The sequence below is a fragment of the Pteropus vampyrus genome, unplaced genomic scaffold (assembly GCF_000151845.1).
Source record: "Pteropus vampyrus isolate Shadow unplaced genomic scaffold, Pvam_2.0 Scaffold23, whole genome shotgun sequence".
NCBI classification, from domain to species: domain Eukaryota; kingdom Metazoa; phylum Chordata; class Mammalia; order Chiroptera; family Pteropodidae; genus Pteropus; species Pteropus vampyrus.
The window spans coordinates 7,507,763-7,525,329 of record NW_011888804.1 but is presented as its reverse complement, the minus strand read 5'-3'; the positions used below and the strand labels follow the sequence as shown (position 1 = coordinate 7,525,329).

The window sequence follows — 17,567 nt, the reverse complement described above, 5'->3', positions numbered from 1 at the left end:
GAATGGCTTTAGTATACATAGCGGTTAGATATATTTTCATTAAAGGAGACGTGGCATCTTAAGTGTACTGAGTACCAACAGTAGGAGGGCACTTCTGGGGACAAGACAGAAGTTCTGAGAGGTGAAGGGAGCCAAATGCTAGGCGTCGCTGTGGGCCCTGCACTACACGAACCCATTCGGTCGTCACCACAACCCCATGAAGTGGGTTCTAGCATCACTTTCATTTCACAGATAAGGAAATGGAGGCTGAGGGAGGTTAAGAAATTTGCCCAAAGCGTCACCGCTAGTAAGTGGAGTCCAAAGTCGGGAACGGATCCAGTATTTCTTGTCTTGCAGAGTGAAATTGTGCTGGGGGGGTTCTCTCTTGGAGAACTCACAGGACCCAGCACGTCTAATGATTTATCACAGCAGAAGGACACAAAGCAAAATCAGCAAAGGGAAAAGGCACATGGGGTTAAGTCTGGGGAAAACCAGTATCAAGCTTCCTAGAGTCCTTTCCCAGTGGAGCCACATGGACACCCTTAATTCTCTGAACAGCAAGACGTGGCAATTTGTGTTGATCGTCGTCTGCCGGAAGCCCTTAGAGACTCGGCACCTCGGGTTTTTAGCGGGGTGGGGTGGGGGGACGCAGCTAGTTGCATAGGCACCCTTTTCCTAGCTCAGACCCAAATTCGAGGCTCTCAGAAGGAAAGCATGTGTTCAGCATAAAGCACACTGTCCATACAAACAGTTTAGGCACAGTGAGCCCTGCTCTTATCAGTGCTGGGAAGGGTGAGAACCCTCCTGAAATCCACGTTCGCAGTCACCAGCCAAGGCCACCCTTGCAAGCGGGCCTTTCTAAGGAGAGCAGGCTCAGGCCTGCTGTGTTAACTCTTTGATTCACAGATATCTTTGCCACTCACCAGTGTTTTTGAAAAGGAGCGATTTGCATTTTCCTTTTTCTATAAGGATTCATTCTCTCCCACCCCCTCGCCCGATAAATTAGACACAATTGCTCGGGATTAAACGAGAGAACGCTTAGGGCACTTAGCGTAGCCTTTGTCCTATGGGAAGTGTTTGATGGGTATTGTCATCCTTACTGGCTGCTTCTTGATCATTTATGTGACTGTTAGAGCCGGTAAGGGGCTCGGGTGCACTCTTAAGCTTTCCCCCCTCTCCCTGCACTGCCCAGGCGGCCCCTATCGGGTTGAAGTCAACATCTCCACCACCGGCCTGCTCCCCAATGGCACCCTCTACGTAGCCAAGGGCTCTCAGGTGGACTTCAGCTGCAGCAGCCGCTCCTGGCCTCCGCCCATGGTCGAGTGGTGGTTCCAGGGCCCGGATTCCAGGACCGAGCCCTTTGGGAACAACCTGACCGTCAGCCGCTTCACGCTGCTACTGATGTCGCAAAACCTCCAAGGGAACTACACCTGTTTGGCTATGAACATGCTCAGCGGGAGACGTCGAAAGGTGACCACCGAGCTCCTGGTCTACTGTGAGTAAGAAGCCCGCCCCTCCCCCACTTCCTCACCTTGACCCTTGGTGGACCGCATGTTTGTGCCTCTTCCGTTAGCCCGCTGCATGGGTCCTAACATGCTTCTGCAGCTCCCTCGACACTCACGCGCACCCCCAGGGTGCATGTCAGAGAGAGGGTCACCTCTTCTAGAAGGTTGCTGCTAAGTAAGGGTACAGGAGAGTCCCTGTGAGCCACGGAGGGAGAATGAGTGCTTAGCTTAATGTCTTTTTTCAACTGAGGTGAAAGTACGTGACGTCGCATTGACCACTGTGAAGCGTACGGCTCGGGGGCATTCAGCACATTGCCAGTGTTGTGCAACCGTCACCTCTACGTAGATCCCAGACATTTTCATCACCCTAAATGGAAAGCCTGGGTCCATTAAGCTATCACTCCCATCCTCTACCCCCAGCCCCCGGCAACCACCACCCTGCACCCTCTCTCTCTGCATTTGCCCGTTCTGGATATTTCATATGAATGGAATCACACAATACGTGGCCTTTTGTGATCGGCTTCTTTCACTTAGTATCATGCAACAAGCTTCCTCCACGCCGTAGCATGTGTCAGTACTTCCTTCATTTTATGGCTGAATAATATTCCATTGTATGGATGGACCTCAATTGATTCACTCATCTATTCTCAGACACTCACTCTCTTCATGAACTCCGGGCCTTCCAGCCCTGGTAGGAACCGTCAGTTCGTGAATCTTTATTTCAGGGGTGAGAAAACAACAACCAAATGCACTTATACATAAATTTCTTGGGAAAAAAAAAAAAAACAAACAGTTGTAGACATGCAGAGTGTACTCATAATCTATGCTAACGAAAGCACCAGAACAAATTAGTGGGCGGGATAATGACACGTTACTAATTCATGCGTTATTCAGACCTTTATATGTCTGTATGTTTTCTCTATCATAAATGACATTATTGTGTATAAAGCCATACGTGCTTATTATGGGAACCACAGGTGAGTATAAAGAAAGTCATCACTTGTACTCTAACCGTCATTTTGGTATATTCTCCGTAATTTTTCTTGTAGATACCACATATCTGCCTATCAATATAAGATCCAAATTTATTTCTGTTTATGTGTATTATATAAAAAACAAAAATATATAATATACATATATAACGTATGTATAATGTAAACACGTGGATTCTATTGGACTTTTAGGTTTGTAACTTGTTAAATTTTTGTGTTTTTAGTAATACATGGACATAGTAAAAATATGCCTCATGGGTTGAATAAGATCCACCTATACTTCCTCTAGGGACCAAAACAGTGCCATAGAATTTTCGCAATGATGGAAATGTTCTATTCTGTGTGGTCTACTACAGTAGCCACCACCACATGTGGTTCCTGAGCACTTGAGATGTAGGTAGTGTGACAGAGGAACTAAATTTGTAATTTTATTAATTTAAACTTAAAGAGTCACATGCAGTTAGTGAGAAATGCAAAGATAAATGAGGTCCATGTCCTCAGAGATTTAACACCTAGCAAGGGAAACCTGACTGCTGTCAGGCACTGATTCGTGCTAGGAGCTCCTTAAAGGTACACTACCTAGAGTCGATATTTCTCCGATCCCCTGGTGTGGTAGTCCTTAGAGCCAGCCCAGTGAATGTGTGATTAAGCCCACATTCTCCTCTGGTGGTTTGCAGCGCCCCCTCCATCAGCCCTGCAGTGCTGGGTAGAGATGGTACCAGGATTGTTCCTGATGCAGCTCATCTGTCGCTGGGATGGGGGATACCCGGACCCTAACTTCCTCTGGACAGAAGAACCAGGAAATGTGGTCCTGGGGCTGTCAGATTTGGGAGTGGAGCTGCTGAACCGGTCCCAGATGTCAGATGGCAAGAAGTTCAAGTGCGTCGGGATCCACATACTAAAGCCAGAGGCGGAAGACAGCTGTGTGATACAAATCAGTGAGTCTGGCTTGCCTTGTTCTGGGGTTAGGGTCTACCCGCTTTCTTCTAGGAGAACCATTTGAAAGAAGGTCCAGAAAAGAAATCCAAGGATGTCAGCATGAATTGAATTCTTTCCCTTTACTTTCTTTTACTTGTTGCTTCCTTCCTTCCAAACTTTAACGATGTTAAGCCAACTTGCTAGGTCCTAGTCCAAGCTATTTTTTCACTGGACAAATACTAATTAAGCACCTGCTATGTGCCAGACACAGTTTCTAGGTGCTGGAGATGGAGCAGTGAACAAGATAAATAAGGTTCTTTTATTAGTTATCTCTTGTTATGTAAAAAGTACCCCCAAACTTAATGGCTTAAAACAACAAATCATTTATTATCTCACGATTTCTGTGGGCCAGAAATTCAGACAGGGCACAGTGGAGATAGTTTGTCTTGGCTCCACGATGCCTGGGGTCTCAGCTACAAGATTTGACTGGTAGGGCTGAAACCATTCAAAAGGTCCATTTCCAAGGTGCTCACTCACTGGCAGGTTGCTTCCTCTCCATGTGGGACTCTGACTCTCTGACTCTCCGCAGAGCTACTTGAGTGTCCTCACAACATGGTGTCTGGCTTCCCCAGAACAAGTGATGCAAGAGAGGGAGTGAGCCTGGCAGATGCTATCTTTTTATGACCTACTTTCCGAAGTCACGTGACATTCTTTCCACCACCTATTCGTTAGAAGCGAGTCACTTAGTCTGGCTTCCCTTTCAAGGACAGTGGGGAGAATAAGGCGCTGCTTTTTTTTTTTTTTTTTTTCCTCTCTTAAGGTACCAGTCTTTGAAGGGAGGAGTGTCAAAGAATTTCCGACTTATTTTAAAAACCTTTTCTCTTCTTCTTTCACCGAGCTCAAATTCTTCTGAGTGAAGGGGAGGTGGAAAAAAGACAGAAAATACAAAAACAAGTCAGCTAGGTTCAGATAGTGATAATTATGAGGAGAATAAAATGGTGTGGGAGAAAAGAGGGTCTCTCACAGGAAAGGTGGCAGGGATGTCTCCTTGTGGCAGTAATATTTTGAGCTGACCAGGCGAAGATCTGTGGGCTGAGTAATTGTGGCAGAAGGGACAGCAAATGCAAAGGTCCTGAGGTGGAAACGTACTTGGTATTTGAGGAACCAAGAGAATGTGGGTCAGCATAGCCAGAGCATTGTGTTCGAGGTACCAATGAGGCTAGATGGGTATTGCCTATATTGAATTATGTCGCCCCAAAAGTTACATTCAAGTCCTAACCCTGATACCTGTGGATATGACTGTATTTGGAATAAGGGTCTTTTCAGATGTGATTAAAGTAAGATGAGGTCATACTGGATTAGGGCGGGCCATATTCCAATGACTGGTACCCTTATAAGACAAGGGAAATGTGGACACAGGGAGAAGGCCACTTGATGCTGGAGGCAGAGACTGGAGTGATGCATCTACGAGCCAAGGAATGCCAGTGATTGTTAGCAACCTCTAGACGCTAAGAAAGGGGCACGGGATGGTTTCTCTGTTAGAGCTTCAGAAGGAATCAAGTCTATGGACACCTTGATTTGAGATTTCTGACTTTCTGAATTGTGAGAGAATGCACTTCTGTTGTTTTAAGTCCCCCTGTTTGTGGTGTTTTGTTCCAACAGCCCAGGAAACTAATCTACCGGGTAAGCAAGGACCAGAGCATGTTGGGTTTTATTGGCCATGGTGAGATTTTGCTCACAGTTTATCAGGGTCATGCTCAGAGATGCTGGCATGTAACCCTGGCTATACCAAGAGGTGCCTGTTTTCCCAGACGAGTGGCATTCCAACGGGTGACCCTTCTCACGGACCCATTCTGCAAACATTGTGCCCCCCTAGTGCCCCCTGTATCAAGGACTAAATCTTGCTGTGGGCAGCAGAAGGGACCAAGACTTGCTTTCGGTGCTAGATTAGCAAACTATGTCCCATGGGCCAAATCTAACCCAACGGCTTGTTTTTGCAAATTTTTAAAAAACGAGAAATCATTCACATAATGTAAACTTTACCGTTTCAAAGTGTGTCATTCAGTGGTTTTTAGTATAGTCACAGTGGTGTACGATTGTCACCACTATCTAATTCCAGAACATTTCCATCCCCCCACAAAGACCCCTGTGCCCCCGGCAGTCCCTTTCTCTAGGAAGACTGTGTGAGGGCGCTCATTTCCCAACATGTCCCCTGACATTGACTGTTATAGCCAAGTTTTTAGACTTTTCCTATTTGCTAGTTAAGACATGGGATAATTGATTCGATTTGGGTTTCTTTGATCACTAGCAGGGTTGATAATTTTCATGTGCTTTTTGGCTCCCCATATGTCGTCTGAATTATCTCTTCACATTTTGTCCGTTTTTCTATTAGGTTGTTCATCTTTTCTCATTATTCCATAAGAGTACTTTATATTAACTTTGTCAATTAATTTCATAGACCCGTCATGCATGTTAATAGATATTTTCTGGCATATTTTGCTCCTAAACTACATGTGTGGCCTTTCTGCTAATGATAAGCAGTTTCTGATTTTGAAGGGGTCACTTTGGACAGTCTCGTTCTTTCAGGTTTCTGTGCTCAGAAGTTCTTCTCCTGTTTCCTGTTTATTAACAGGTTATTTATAATCTTCATAAGAGCCTGCAAATCAGAATAACTCTTAAATTGCCCATGACGACATTCTGTGGATGCACGTACCTACGATGGCCCAGCTTGTAAGTGACTGAGCCCTCTCTTAGTCCAGGCTGGTCTGGCAACAGAGCCCCTGTTTCCCTTGGGACCTCCTTCCACACCTAATTCAGCAAATCTTTTTGTGTAGGAGTTAGGTGCTCAGCACGGTGCCAGGGACTGTAGAGGAATATAGAATCCTTGCCTTTAGAGAACTTAAAATGGAGAGAGAAGTCTGACAAATGTGAAGCAGGAAAATGGCGATATCACAGTATTAGTGACATGAACATTTACTGCGTGCGCACTGTGTGCAAGGTGCTATGCTCAGTGTTCTCCACGTATATTTTGTTTAGTCCTCACAATCACCCTGTACGCCGAGTGCTCGTATTATAGCATAGTTTAGTTTCCTGGGGCTGCCATAACAAAGTACCACAAATTGGGTGGCTTAAAGCAACCGAAATTTATCTTCACACAACATTGGAGGCCAGAAGTCTGAAGACAAGGTGTCAGCAGAACCACGGTCCCCACAAAGCCTGCAAGGGAGAATTCTTTCTTGCCTCTTCCAGCTTCTGGTGGCACTACACGTTCCTTGGCTTGTGGCTGCGTCACTCCAAACTCTGCCTCTGTCTTCACGTGGCTTCTCCTTTGTGTGTGCATCTCTGTGTCCTAAATCCAGAGACACCAGTCATTGGATTTAGGGCCCGCCCTAAATTCAAGGTGATTTCATCTTGAGATTCCTAACTAATTACATTTGCAAAGACCCTATTTCCAATTAAGGTCACATTCTGGGGTTCCGGGTGGACGTGAACTTGGGGCAGGTGCTATCCAGCCTGTTCCATGCCATCTTACGGATGAGAAACAGAGGCAATGGACTTGCCATGACTCCTGCGATTGGAAAGCAGTACGTACATTCAGAGTGTTACGGTCGGTAAGTCCCAGAAAGTGAATATATGACGGATGGATTGATGCTGAGATAGGGCGAAAATGGCAGAGGCAGCTGACAGGTTTTGTGTTATTTCCCGCATCCCTCCTTCCAGTTTTCTTTGCAGATCTTGCCTAAGTCATCGCTCCTGTGGCCCGTAAGACTTGGCCAGTAATTGAAATTGAGATATGTGTTCAGGATTAAGAAATGTTTCCGGAGAAGAGTGTGGCAGTCAGTTTTTCCAATTCCAAGAGCGTAGGAAGCAGGCATAAGAGCCTGGAACTTTCTCGATTCTAACATTGTCCAGCTCTCCCCTCATCCCTCATGAGCACTCGAGCCCAAGCCTTGATGTACATGCAGGTCACCTGCAGGTCTGGTTAAAATGCACATCCTGACTATTTCGATTTGGGGTGACTCTGCATTTCTACTCAATTCCCAGCAAGTGCTGATGCTGCTGGTCCAAGGACCACACTTTGAGTAGCAAGGCCCTTGAGGGAGGCGGCAGGGTTGGGGGAGGGGTGGTCTCTGGATCATTTCCCTTGGGAGGACTAGTAAGTCATTGAAAGGTAACGCTCATGTCCACCTTAGTGATGCAGAACAGTGTAGCCCCCAAAATAATGAAAAGTGATACTTCTGGGGATTCCTGCTGTCCAGTTCTCGCTTTAAATGGCACGTAGGCCGCTGCACTGAAGAAATCAACTCAAGTCATGATAAGCTGCAACATTAGCCAGCCCAGGGTGTGAAGGCCCTGGTGTGTTCTCCATCTCTTGCAGATCTCTGAGGGTCCTGCATCACCCACCTCCACCACCCCAATCCCTGTCCCCACCCTTGCACATAGCATCTTCTTAAGTGAAACTCTGAATTTATAGGTGCCACCAGCTGGATGGATGACTCAGCTTTCTGAGGGGTGAATGTCATGTTTGGTAAAAGTATTACGTACATGATCTTTGGGGAGTGGGGAAGGATTGGCCACATTGTTTGTTTTGCTTTTAATAAAAGGTCAGAGGACCATTCCTTAAACTTTGGTTTGGGTGCTTCAAAATATGAACATACTGAGGCTTCTTACTGCTGGTAGCTTGGTGACAATTTAGCAAGGGTTGGCGGGGTGGGTGGGACCTGACAGTTGATTCGAGAAGGGATGCGACATGAGTGTCTTGAGCAAAACTAGGTTTGGGGAATTCCCTTTTGTTGACTTGACCTAAAGAGAGAGGTTTTGGGGCTGTTCCGCTCCCTCCCCCACCCCCTTGCCCTTTTCCCCCTCCCTGGATTCTCTCTCGGGACAATTGCCAAGGGGAAGTGTGTAGTTTCGCTCTCCCGGGCGGGAACCCAGCATGCCACTCTGTATCCCTCAGCTGCTGAAAATATGGACTTAATAAATCCCCCAAGATGAATTTGCTACCCTTCCCAGGAGGGTGGGCCTTTTGGGAAAAGGCTCCTTTTGCAAGGAAAACAAGTGAATCACTGTGGTAGACCATCCAGCTCTTCATGTCCTGCTCAGTCAGACCTCAAGGACATAGAGATGCCATGTGCATTCCTAGGACAGACCTGCGATAGAATAATGGCTCTCCAAAGATGTTCATGTCCTAATCTGCAGAACCTGTGGATATGTTACCTTCAATGGCTAAAGGGGCTTTGTAGATGTGAGTAAGGATTTTGAGGTGGGGAGATTATCCCGGATTATCCAGTGGGCCCAGTGTCATCCAACAGTCTTATAAAAGGGAGGCAGGAGGATCAGACTTAGTAGTAGGAGATATGACGACAGATGCAAAAGGTTGGAGTGACACCAAAGAAGGACCACAGCCAAGGAATGCAGGTGGCTTCAGGAAGCTGAAAAAGCGAAGAAATTATTTGTGTGACTTTGAGCAACTCGACTTTCTCTGTGCCTCAGTTTCCTCATCTGTAAAATGACAGGGTTGTTGAGAGAAGTAATGGGGTTAATAGGCACAACAGTGCCTGGCCCATAGTAAGTGCTCAATAAATGTTAGCTTTTATTATTACATAAGGCCAGGCGTGGTATTATTACAGAAATGTCTACAGTGCTTCATTAGAAAGGAAATAATGTTATTGAGAATCTCGGGCCATGTCTTGAATATCCTTAAGGATGTCTTTCTTTACCTTCTTCTGATCACCAGGGAGCCCTTCCGTTGACTCAGAGCCCATGAAGACTTGCCTTGTCGGGGGCAATGTGACACTCACCTGCCACGTGTCTGGAGCCTACCCCCAAGCCAAGATCCTGTGGCTGAGGAACCTCACTCAGCCTGAGATGGTCATCCAGCCCAACAGCCACTACCTGATCACCCAGAAGGGCCAGAGGTCCACCCTCACCATCCGAAACTGCTCCCACAACCTGCATGAGGGCTACTATATCTGCCGGGCTGAGAACCCCATAGGGATGAGGGAAGTGAACATCTGGCTGACTGTGAAAAGTGAGTGATGGAAGTGGCCCCAGAGGAGGCGGGGTGAGAGCTTCAGAGCACCTGGCACCGGCACGGGAACAGCTTGGTGCTTCCCTACATATGGGTCACTGCCATCTAGAAGAAGGCATATTTGCTTGCCTGGCTTGACAGGGTAGATGGGAAAAATTAATGCCCAGTCTTAAATCTCTAATATTTGCATAGGGATAAAAAAATTACTTAATAGCGGTTCTATCTCAAAGAATATCTATATATGAAAAATATATGCAAATATGAAATATATATTAAAACAAAAAATATGTAATGTAAGTTGTGAAGCATAATAGCAAAATGAACACCCAAGGAACTACCTTCCCACTTTATAGGCCAGTGCCAACATTGCTGAAGTTATCTGTAGGTATTATGGCCAGGTTTAGAAAACATCGACACTCAAAAAGCAGGATACCCACTTAGATCTGCATGTCAGAAAAACAAAGGATAATTTTTTAGTATAAGTATGTCCCAAATATTGCACAAGGCATACTTATTTTAAAAATGTATTTGTCGTTTATCTGAAATCTCAATTTAACTCGGCATCTCGTATTTTATCTGGCAACCCTGCCCGGAGGCCTCTTTTTAGTCTCATCCTGGGCCTCTTGAAAAAGATAACCTCTATCCTGAATTTCAAGTTTAAGAAAAATTTTTACTACATACGTACACATTTCTACATTATACATTATTTTTATTTGTTCTTGAGTTTTAAAAAATGGCTTTTACCATACAAATGTCGTCTTTTGCGACTTTTCTCTTTTACGTTTGGTTTCCAGGATTTATTCATGCCCATGTGTGTAATTATACTTTGTACCTCTTTACCAGCGTGTAATTTTCCATTGATCACTTTTACGCAGTTAACTTACTGATTTTCCTACTGGTGGATGTTTTGCTGTTTCTGATTTTTTATTGTTGTGATGAACAGTGCTCCTAGGAAAATATTTTACCCAACTCCTGTGCATATACACACACCGGCCCCCCAGGCAAATATTTCTCTAGGACAGGTACAAGGAGTAGAAATGAAGGGTTACGGGTTATGTCCCTTTTTATCTTTATGGCATAACCAAAATATTTTCCATAATGATTATATCAATTTCCATTTGCAACAGCAATATATGAGTATTGAGTTCTTCTACATTTTCACCCACAGGGCTTGTGATTTTTGCCTGTCATGTAGGTATAAAATGGAATCTCACTGTGGTTCTGATTTGAATTCCTCTGATGAATAAGGTTGAGCATAATTTCATATGTTTATTTGCTACTTGTAAGTCTTCTGTGAAATTCATACCTATTTGTATCTTTTGATATTTTCCCCTTTCTTATATACATGTAGCGTTCTTCAGAAATTCCACATACTAATTCCTTGTTAGTTTTGTGTTACAATATTTCAGTACCTTGTTTGTCTTTTTCACTTTCTTTATGGTATCCTTTGATTAGTCAACATTCTTACTTTAATGTAGTCGCTTTTGCAAATCTCTTCTTATACCATTAACAATTTTTGTGTCTTAAAAATTCTTATCTGTCCCACAATCACAAACATGTTCTCCCATATTGTCTTCTAAATGTTGTAATGTTTTGCCTTTCACAGTTAAATCTTTAAATCACCTAGAAGTGATTTTTGTGAATGGTGTGAAATCAAGATCAAGTTTTCCTTCCCCTCCCCCTAGTTTGGATAACCACTTGTTCCAGCAACATTTCTTGACCAGTTAGTTCTCTTTTACTCACTGGTCTCTCGTATATCGTTTCCTTTGATGTGTGGGCCTGTTCTTGGATTCTCTACTCTGTTCCATTAATCACTGTTTATAGTAGCACCAATAACTCATACTCAGTTACTCAGTACACAGTCTTGATGGGTGGTGGGTACATAGAGATTTTAACTTTTCGATATTCTTTGCATCCCATGCTTCATTTGATTCCAACTGTTTGAGGTAGGGAGATGACACATTTATCTTGCTGTACAGAGAGGTCATATGCCTTGCCCAACATCATGAACCTAGGACCTAAGCAAAGGGGAGTAGGTATTGCTCTGCTAGCTGCGTGCGTGTCTGGTGGAAAAGTCAGCAGAGTGACTTGTCTTTGCAGAGCCTTTAAACATCGTGGGAATTGTGGGAACCACCGTGAGCCTCCTCCTGCTGGGGCTGGCCGTTATCTCAGGGCTTACGTTGTATTATAGCCCTGGGTTATGCTGGAAAGGTAAGGACTTTTTGGGTCCCTTTGGTGTCCTTGGGTCCCATGGGTCTCTTTCAGGCTTTTCGAAAGGGCGTGGGTGCGGGTGGGGGAAGAAGGCTCCTGCTATGCTCCCCTCTTTAGTCTAATTCTTTAGGCTTCTTCCTTGGGTCCACATGTGCAGTAATGACGCCCCTAAACACCATTCCAGAACACCCTGTCCCCTCTCACGTCGGGTCATTTTTCTCATTGTCCGTTCTTTCGTAAATGTTAGATTGATTAAAAACTTTCGTGAGGCTGAAGTGGATGTTGATATTAATTTTTTTCTTACTTTCTCCCTTTTGTAGGAAACACTTTCAGGTGAGTGTTCTCTAGACTCAAGTCAAAAACCCATTTCCATGATGTCTTCGCTGCTTGCTGTTTTGTTTCCTTTCACAAGAACAATAATAGCAACTCCCACCGAGGACCCACTGTGTCCCATCACTGGGCTGCAAGCTTCATTAGGCATTATTATAAACCCTTCAGGGTGGAGGTGGCATCTGCATTTTCCGAACAAGGAGACAGAGGCTCAGTGAAGTAATTTCTGCAAGCTCATCCAGGAAGTAAATGGCAGTGCCTGAATTCAGACCTAGGTCTGACTGATTCCAAAGTCTGTGCTCTTTGTATATGACTTTGGGGCGGGGCACATTGTTGGTCTGTCATTGAGGCATAAAGACAGTGCGTATGTATTGAGCCAGTCGTTCATGCATTTATTTTACCTAATTTTCTAAAAACAGCTCAAAGGAATAATACATTGTAGTCTTACAGCATGTTTTGGAAAACCAGTTTGAGCATGCCTCGAAGCCCCTCCCTAAAGGAATCCTCAGTGCAGGCAAAGTAACTAAATGGAACTTGTGTATTTCGTTTCCTAAAGAGGTTCTGGGGGAGAGCAGAGAACTCTTCTCTTTGTTTTTCTTTACCCATTAATAAAGATGGGATGTTACCGTTCTGGGACCATCATTCATAATGAGAGGATATTATCGTTCTGGGACCACTTTTCGTGGGAAAAATATTAACCTTTGCTGTCATGTATTTGAGGGCCATTCTCCCCGTGAGTCTGTCATTCCCTCGGCTTATTTCTCACAGGAGGGAGCAGTGAGGCATAATGGGTCAAGATTTTGGAATTAGAGGACCCGAGTTCAAATCCTAGCTCGGCCATTCCCAAGTCCGGGGCTCGTGCGAAATCCTTGACCCTCTCTGAGCCTTCGTCTCCTCATCTACTTCCCAGATGAGAGACTGAAGATCAAATGCCCCCAGGACTGTGATTGGCCCATGGCATGTGTTCTTTTTTCCTTAAGAAATGCATGTTCTGGCTTGGTGGGTAAAACCCGCAATAAATTAAGAGCAATTAAATGCTAAACCCCTGGGCCTGGACTCCAAATGCAATGGTAGTTCAGGGCTCCAGGGGACAGGAGAGGACTTAACCTGGGGCTTCAATAATGAGGAAGAGGAGAAATTTTAGTGGAGCAGAAATAAGGGCATTTCAGGAAAGGAACAGAGCATCTGCGTATGTGCTGGGAGGGGAACGAAAATGCTGGGTGCCTGGGACAAGGAGGTCATCTTCTGGTGGAGCAGGGGGACAATAAAACTCACCCGGAACAAAGATAAGATTATCTGTAGCATTCTGTAGGTATCTCTTTGAGAGATTACAATCTGTCATCCTGTGACTTAACCAAATTGAATGCAGGCAAGAATTTTCCATGTTACCTAAGGGGTTGCAAAGAATCTAGTGTTTTCTATTCAGCAAGGGCTGATGTTGGAAAAAAAAAAAAAAAAACAGGGCATCTTCTTCTTGATTATTTCTTCCCCCTTTGGAAATTAGGGATCAAGACATGGGTGATGTCATGGTGTTGGTGGATTCTGAAGAGGAAGAGGTAGAGGAGGAAGAAAATGCTGAAGAAGAGGAGAAAATTGTTGCAGAAGAGGAAGAGGAAGCAAATGAGAGGGAGGAGTTGCCAAAAGAAATACATAAGCATGGCCACATTCACAGAGTGACAGCGCTGGTGAATGGGAACATGGAAGAGATGGGCTACGGACTCCAGGCTTTGCAAGGTGAGCCCTTTTTCCTTAAAAGCACTCTGCTAGGTTGTGGTGAGCTTCCCGGTATGAAACCTCTAAGTGGTGAGTCCGTTTTTTGTGGGGGTTTTTTTTGTTGTTGTTTTTTTAAAGGCCAGGGAAGATAGTTAAACTTTAATCTGGAACCTGAGAATTTTTACTACTAACTACCAATGCAACAATTAAATTGACAAACATTTACCGAGGGCCTGCTCTAGGAAAGGCACGGTATTGGTATTGTTGGAGAACAGAACAGGAAGACAGATGATACTTGCATCTAGGGAGCTTTATGAGACTGGTTAGGGGCAACAGACTAAAACACGTGAGGAATATTCAAATGGAGGCCAAATTTAACCAACCCTTTGAGGGTGCGGTCGAGGAGCTGTAGCAAGTTGGAATTTGATTAACGCCCCATGAATAATATGTTTAAAAATGACAGGACCTCAGGAGAAAGATGAGCCTTGAGGGGTACACTGGTCAGGAGAAACTCAATGGAAGAAGCGGGATATAAGGCAAGTCTTTCAGGACAGTTGACCTTGAATAAGCAGAAAGGAGAAGAGGGCACTGCAGGTGAGGGGAATAGTGTGGACCAAGAGGACGAAGGGTAGATAGTGTCCAGCACGTCTTGATTTTGAGTGGAAAGAACAGGTGAAAGCCAACACACATCCTGCCCTGCCTGCTCCTCCATGAAATCGGATTCTGAGGCTTGCCAATAAAGGACTAGAAATCGAGATGATCGATGACTGAGGGTAGAAACAGGACTTCTGTTGAGATCCCGCAGTCGTATCTGTTTTTCCCTCCTATACAGATGAGGATGACATCATTGAGCAGCAGAGTGACATCTTTCAAGAAGAGGGCAGGCCAGCATGAAGAGAACTGTCCTTCATTATCCAGTCTGAAAAAGCTTAGAAAGCTACTGTGAAGATGAGCTTTTCATTTTGCTTTGACTTGACTTGTACTCCTGCCTGAGGGGCTAAATGGTTTGGGGTTCTTAGCAAAAAGAAACATATATGCACATCTTTCATTCTTTTAGAAAATTGATTTACTCTAAGTTTACTCAATGATGTTTAAAAGCTTTGGGGAACTGGCAATGTGTCGGGGAAAGCTGCACTTGGCATCTGAGGTACCCTCTTCGCTGTGACTCCTGGCTTTATCCAGGTTGACTGATGCTGATTTGGGAGGAGTGGGAGGACCTCAATGCCTCTTTGCCACTATTAAAAGTCTGTAACCAGCTTACTTCAGCACGCAAAGGTATAGTGTGGGGTGACAGGGACACTTCCTTTTTCACTGCCCAGGTGAGCCGAGGAACCAGGTAAATGTCAGTCAGCCCACTGGAAAAGGTGAGGAGGTGTGAGCTACTGATTCTAGCCAGAGGGAGGCAGTTTGGTTCGTTTTTGGAGTCAGAAACATCCGGGCTTGAATTTGGGCCCTGCTACTTACTTGTTTTATGGGCTTGGGCATGTTGCTTTACCTCTCTCCTGAGCCTCAGTTTCCTCATCTGCAAAATAGGTGAAATCACACCTTACAGGGTTATGGTGAGGTCTAAATGAAGTCCTTTGGATGTGAAAGTGCCTAGGAGGTGCTCAAGAAATGTTCTCTTCTCTTTTGCCTTCCTTAGTGGAAGGAAAAAAATGTCAACTCCGAGTCGCAAGCTGCTGCCTGGGCCTTTCATTCTTCTTTGTAGAATGGTTTCAGATGAGGGCATTATCAGAGCTCTCCTATTTTTGCTTCCCCGGAGATAAGAATTCTTTACAAAAGAGATAGGGGCCCCATAAGAAGTGCCTTTCATTAGAACCTCACAGTTTACAGAGCTTCATATTGATAGAAAAGCCTCTAAGGTGATACACTACTAGCTTTCAGCTTTTCCCATTCTCCCTTTCTCCTGTGGCTTTGAAAGAAGGCAGGAAAAATGTTTCATGATGGAATATCTGGTGAAAAGCACTCCTTGGGCAGACCAGTTCATCTGGCCTCAGTTTCTCCATTTCAGAAATGAGAAAACTTGTTTCCTTCCTCCTCCTCAAGGATATTATGAGAATACACTGATCAATAATGCTGAGTTTCAAATGAAAATAATGTGATGAGTTTAAGCTGCTGATGGCTTCCAATAGAGCCCTGTGTAGTTTAGAGATCTTTTACCCTGATTTCAAATCTCTTAAATGTCAGTGGCCTTATAAGGGTACAAAGGGTGGGTGCTAAGCATAAAAATCTGACTTGAATTTGTATTCTTTAATGTTCCATATCCTGCTCTGATGAGCAAGACCTAGGGCTTGAAGGAGACTTCCCTTCTCCAGTAACAGGGACTGGTTATCTGCAGGGTTACTCTGCAGGTGGGCTTGGAGTTGGTCTGTTTTCTTGAATGTAGGGACTAAACTGAGCAAGTCACTAAAAGTGAGTCCTGACCCCAGCTCAGAACACTGGGGAGATAAGGAACTGGCTGCAATTTATACCCCTCAGGAATAGCTGTGAACTGCAGTTCTTGTTGGGCTGGGTCTTTTGCTGCTACCCAATCTAACCCGGCTAATTGTCATTTCAGAACAAGATACTTAAGTTGCTTCTAAAGTCACTGAACAGTAAGCTAGTCTCTCTTTTAGAACCTTCGATGATTACATTCCTGAATCTGAGTGTCTACTGTGCAGAGACCACCATATTTTTTTAAAAAGGAAAACTGTAGGGGGAAAAAAGTTCCTAGCTGAGAACGCAGAGAATGATTTGCCAAGATCTCCGAGATGCTTTCCGCAACTTCCTCTTCTCTTGCACACATACCTGAGAGGAAATCTTCGAGGTAGGGTTTTTGTACTTGCAAGTGGGAGCTTCAAGGTCTTGGTGCCAAACACTATAAATGCGTGACTAGCTGAGCTGTGATTGCTGTCATTTATCTTGGAGCCCTGTGTACACATTAATAAGGCTGGATCAGTTAAGAGCCCAGGTCCTGGGGGTCTTCAAGTTTTAAAGATTTTTAAAGAATTAGGGCTTTTTATATTTTAAGATGACCCATCCTCAAATCCACAAGCATGTTAACTGTGGGTAAAAGACTTTGCGTGGCAAAGTTCAAGTTGTTACATTGTGCTTTAAAAAAAAAAAAAAAAATCTTATCTGAATGTATTGTGAACTCTAGAGGCCAGGAGATCTCCTTATCAGAACCAGGAAGATAAATACTTCAGGGCTATCATAACTGACATTTTTCCTCAAAACCTGGGAGACATTGGGAAGGGGCTCCCGGAATCCTGTGGCTTTGATATTAGCTCCAGTACTCACAAGCACATACAGGCCCTATTACTGCATCAGGAAAACACATGATGGAAAATTTCCATAATCCATGTGCTGCAACCTGGAAAATCATCCTTGCTGAGTACAATTTATTATGATGCAATAAGTGCCAACTTGTATTTCTCACTATGGGACTGGCCAGGAACTGCTGCAGATAAATATAAGTAGATACCTTTGCATTATTTACATTTTAATATTTGGTGTGGGGGAGGTTATGTTTTTTTAAAGATTATGAATAAAGGTATTTTTAAAAAAAAAAGCTTCAGTGAGCTTGATTTAGACTTGATTAATAAACTGAAAGATGTGGGGAAATGGATTTACCTCCCTCAACTTTTTATTAACTTTCCCAATATTGGTAACGGTATTGTCTTTATTGCCATTTTATTCTTTTCCATGACTTGTAGCTGCCATCCACCCTCTTACACCTACAGAGATACCTTCGCCTTCCTTAAGCTCCCTGAGAAACTTGTTCTTCCATTCTTTCTCCCTAAACAGGCCTCTTTTTGGTCAAATTGCAGGCTAACACCAAACGGACAGGGTAGGCGTCATCACGGGGAACACAGACTGGATGAACTGTGAAGACAATTTATATCAGCT

At 44.3% G+C, this 17,567-nt stretch overlaps 1 protein-coding gene across 1 annotated transcript in view; it reads left to right on the top strand.

The window, feature by feature from the left end:
- VSIG10 (V-set and immunoglobulin domain containing 10) overlaps positions 1–16,844 on the top strand; it is a 28,513-nt gene extending 11,669 nt beyond the window's left edge. The window contains exons 3-9 of the mRNA XM_011355846.2: positions 1,172–1,474; positions 3,154–3,414; positions 9,132–9,425; positions 11,526–11,636; positions 11,957–11,969; positions 13,471–13,700; positions 14,512–16,844. Coding sequence (XP_011354148.1) covers positions 1,172–1,474; positions 3,154–3,414; positions 9,132–9,425; positions 11,526–11,636; positions 11,957–11,969; positions 13,471–13,700; positions 14,512–14,573 — 1,274 coding nt within the window. The 3' untranslated portion in view covers positions 14,574–16,844. The remainder of the gene's footprint in view (positions 1–1,171; positions 1,475–3,153; positions 3,415–9,131; positions 9,426–11,525; positions 11,637–11,956; positions 11,970–13,470; positions 13,701–14,511) is intronic.
- The last annotated feature ends 723 nt before the right edge of the window (positions 16,845–17,567 follow it).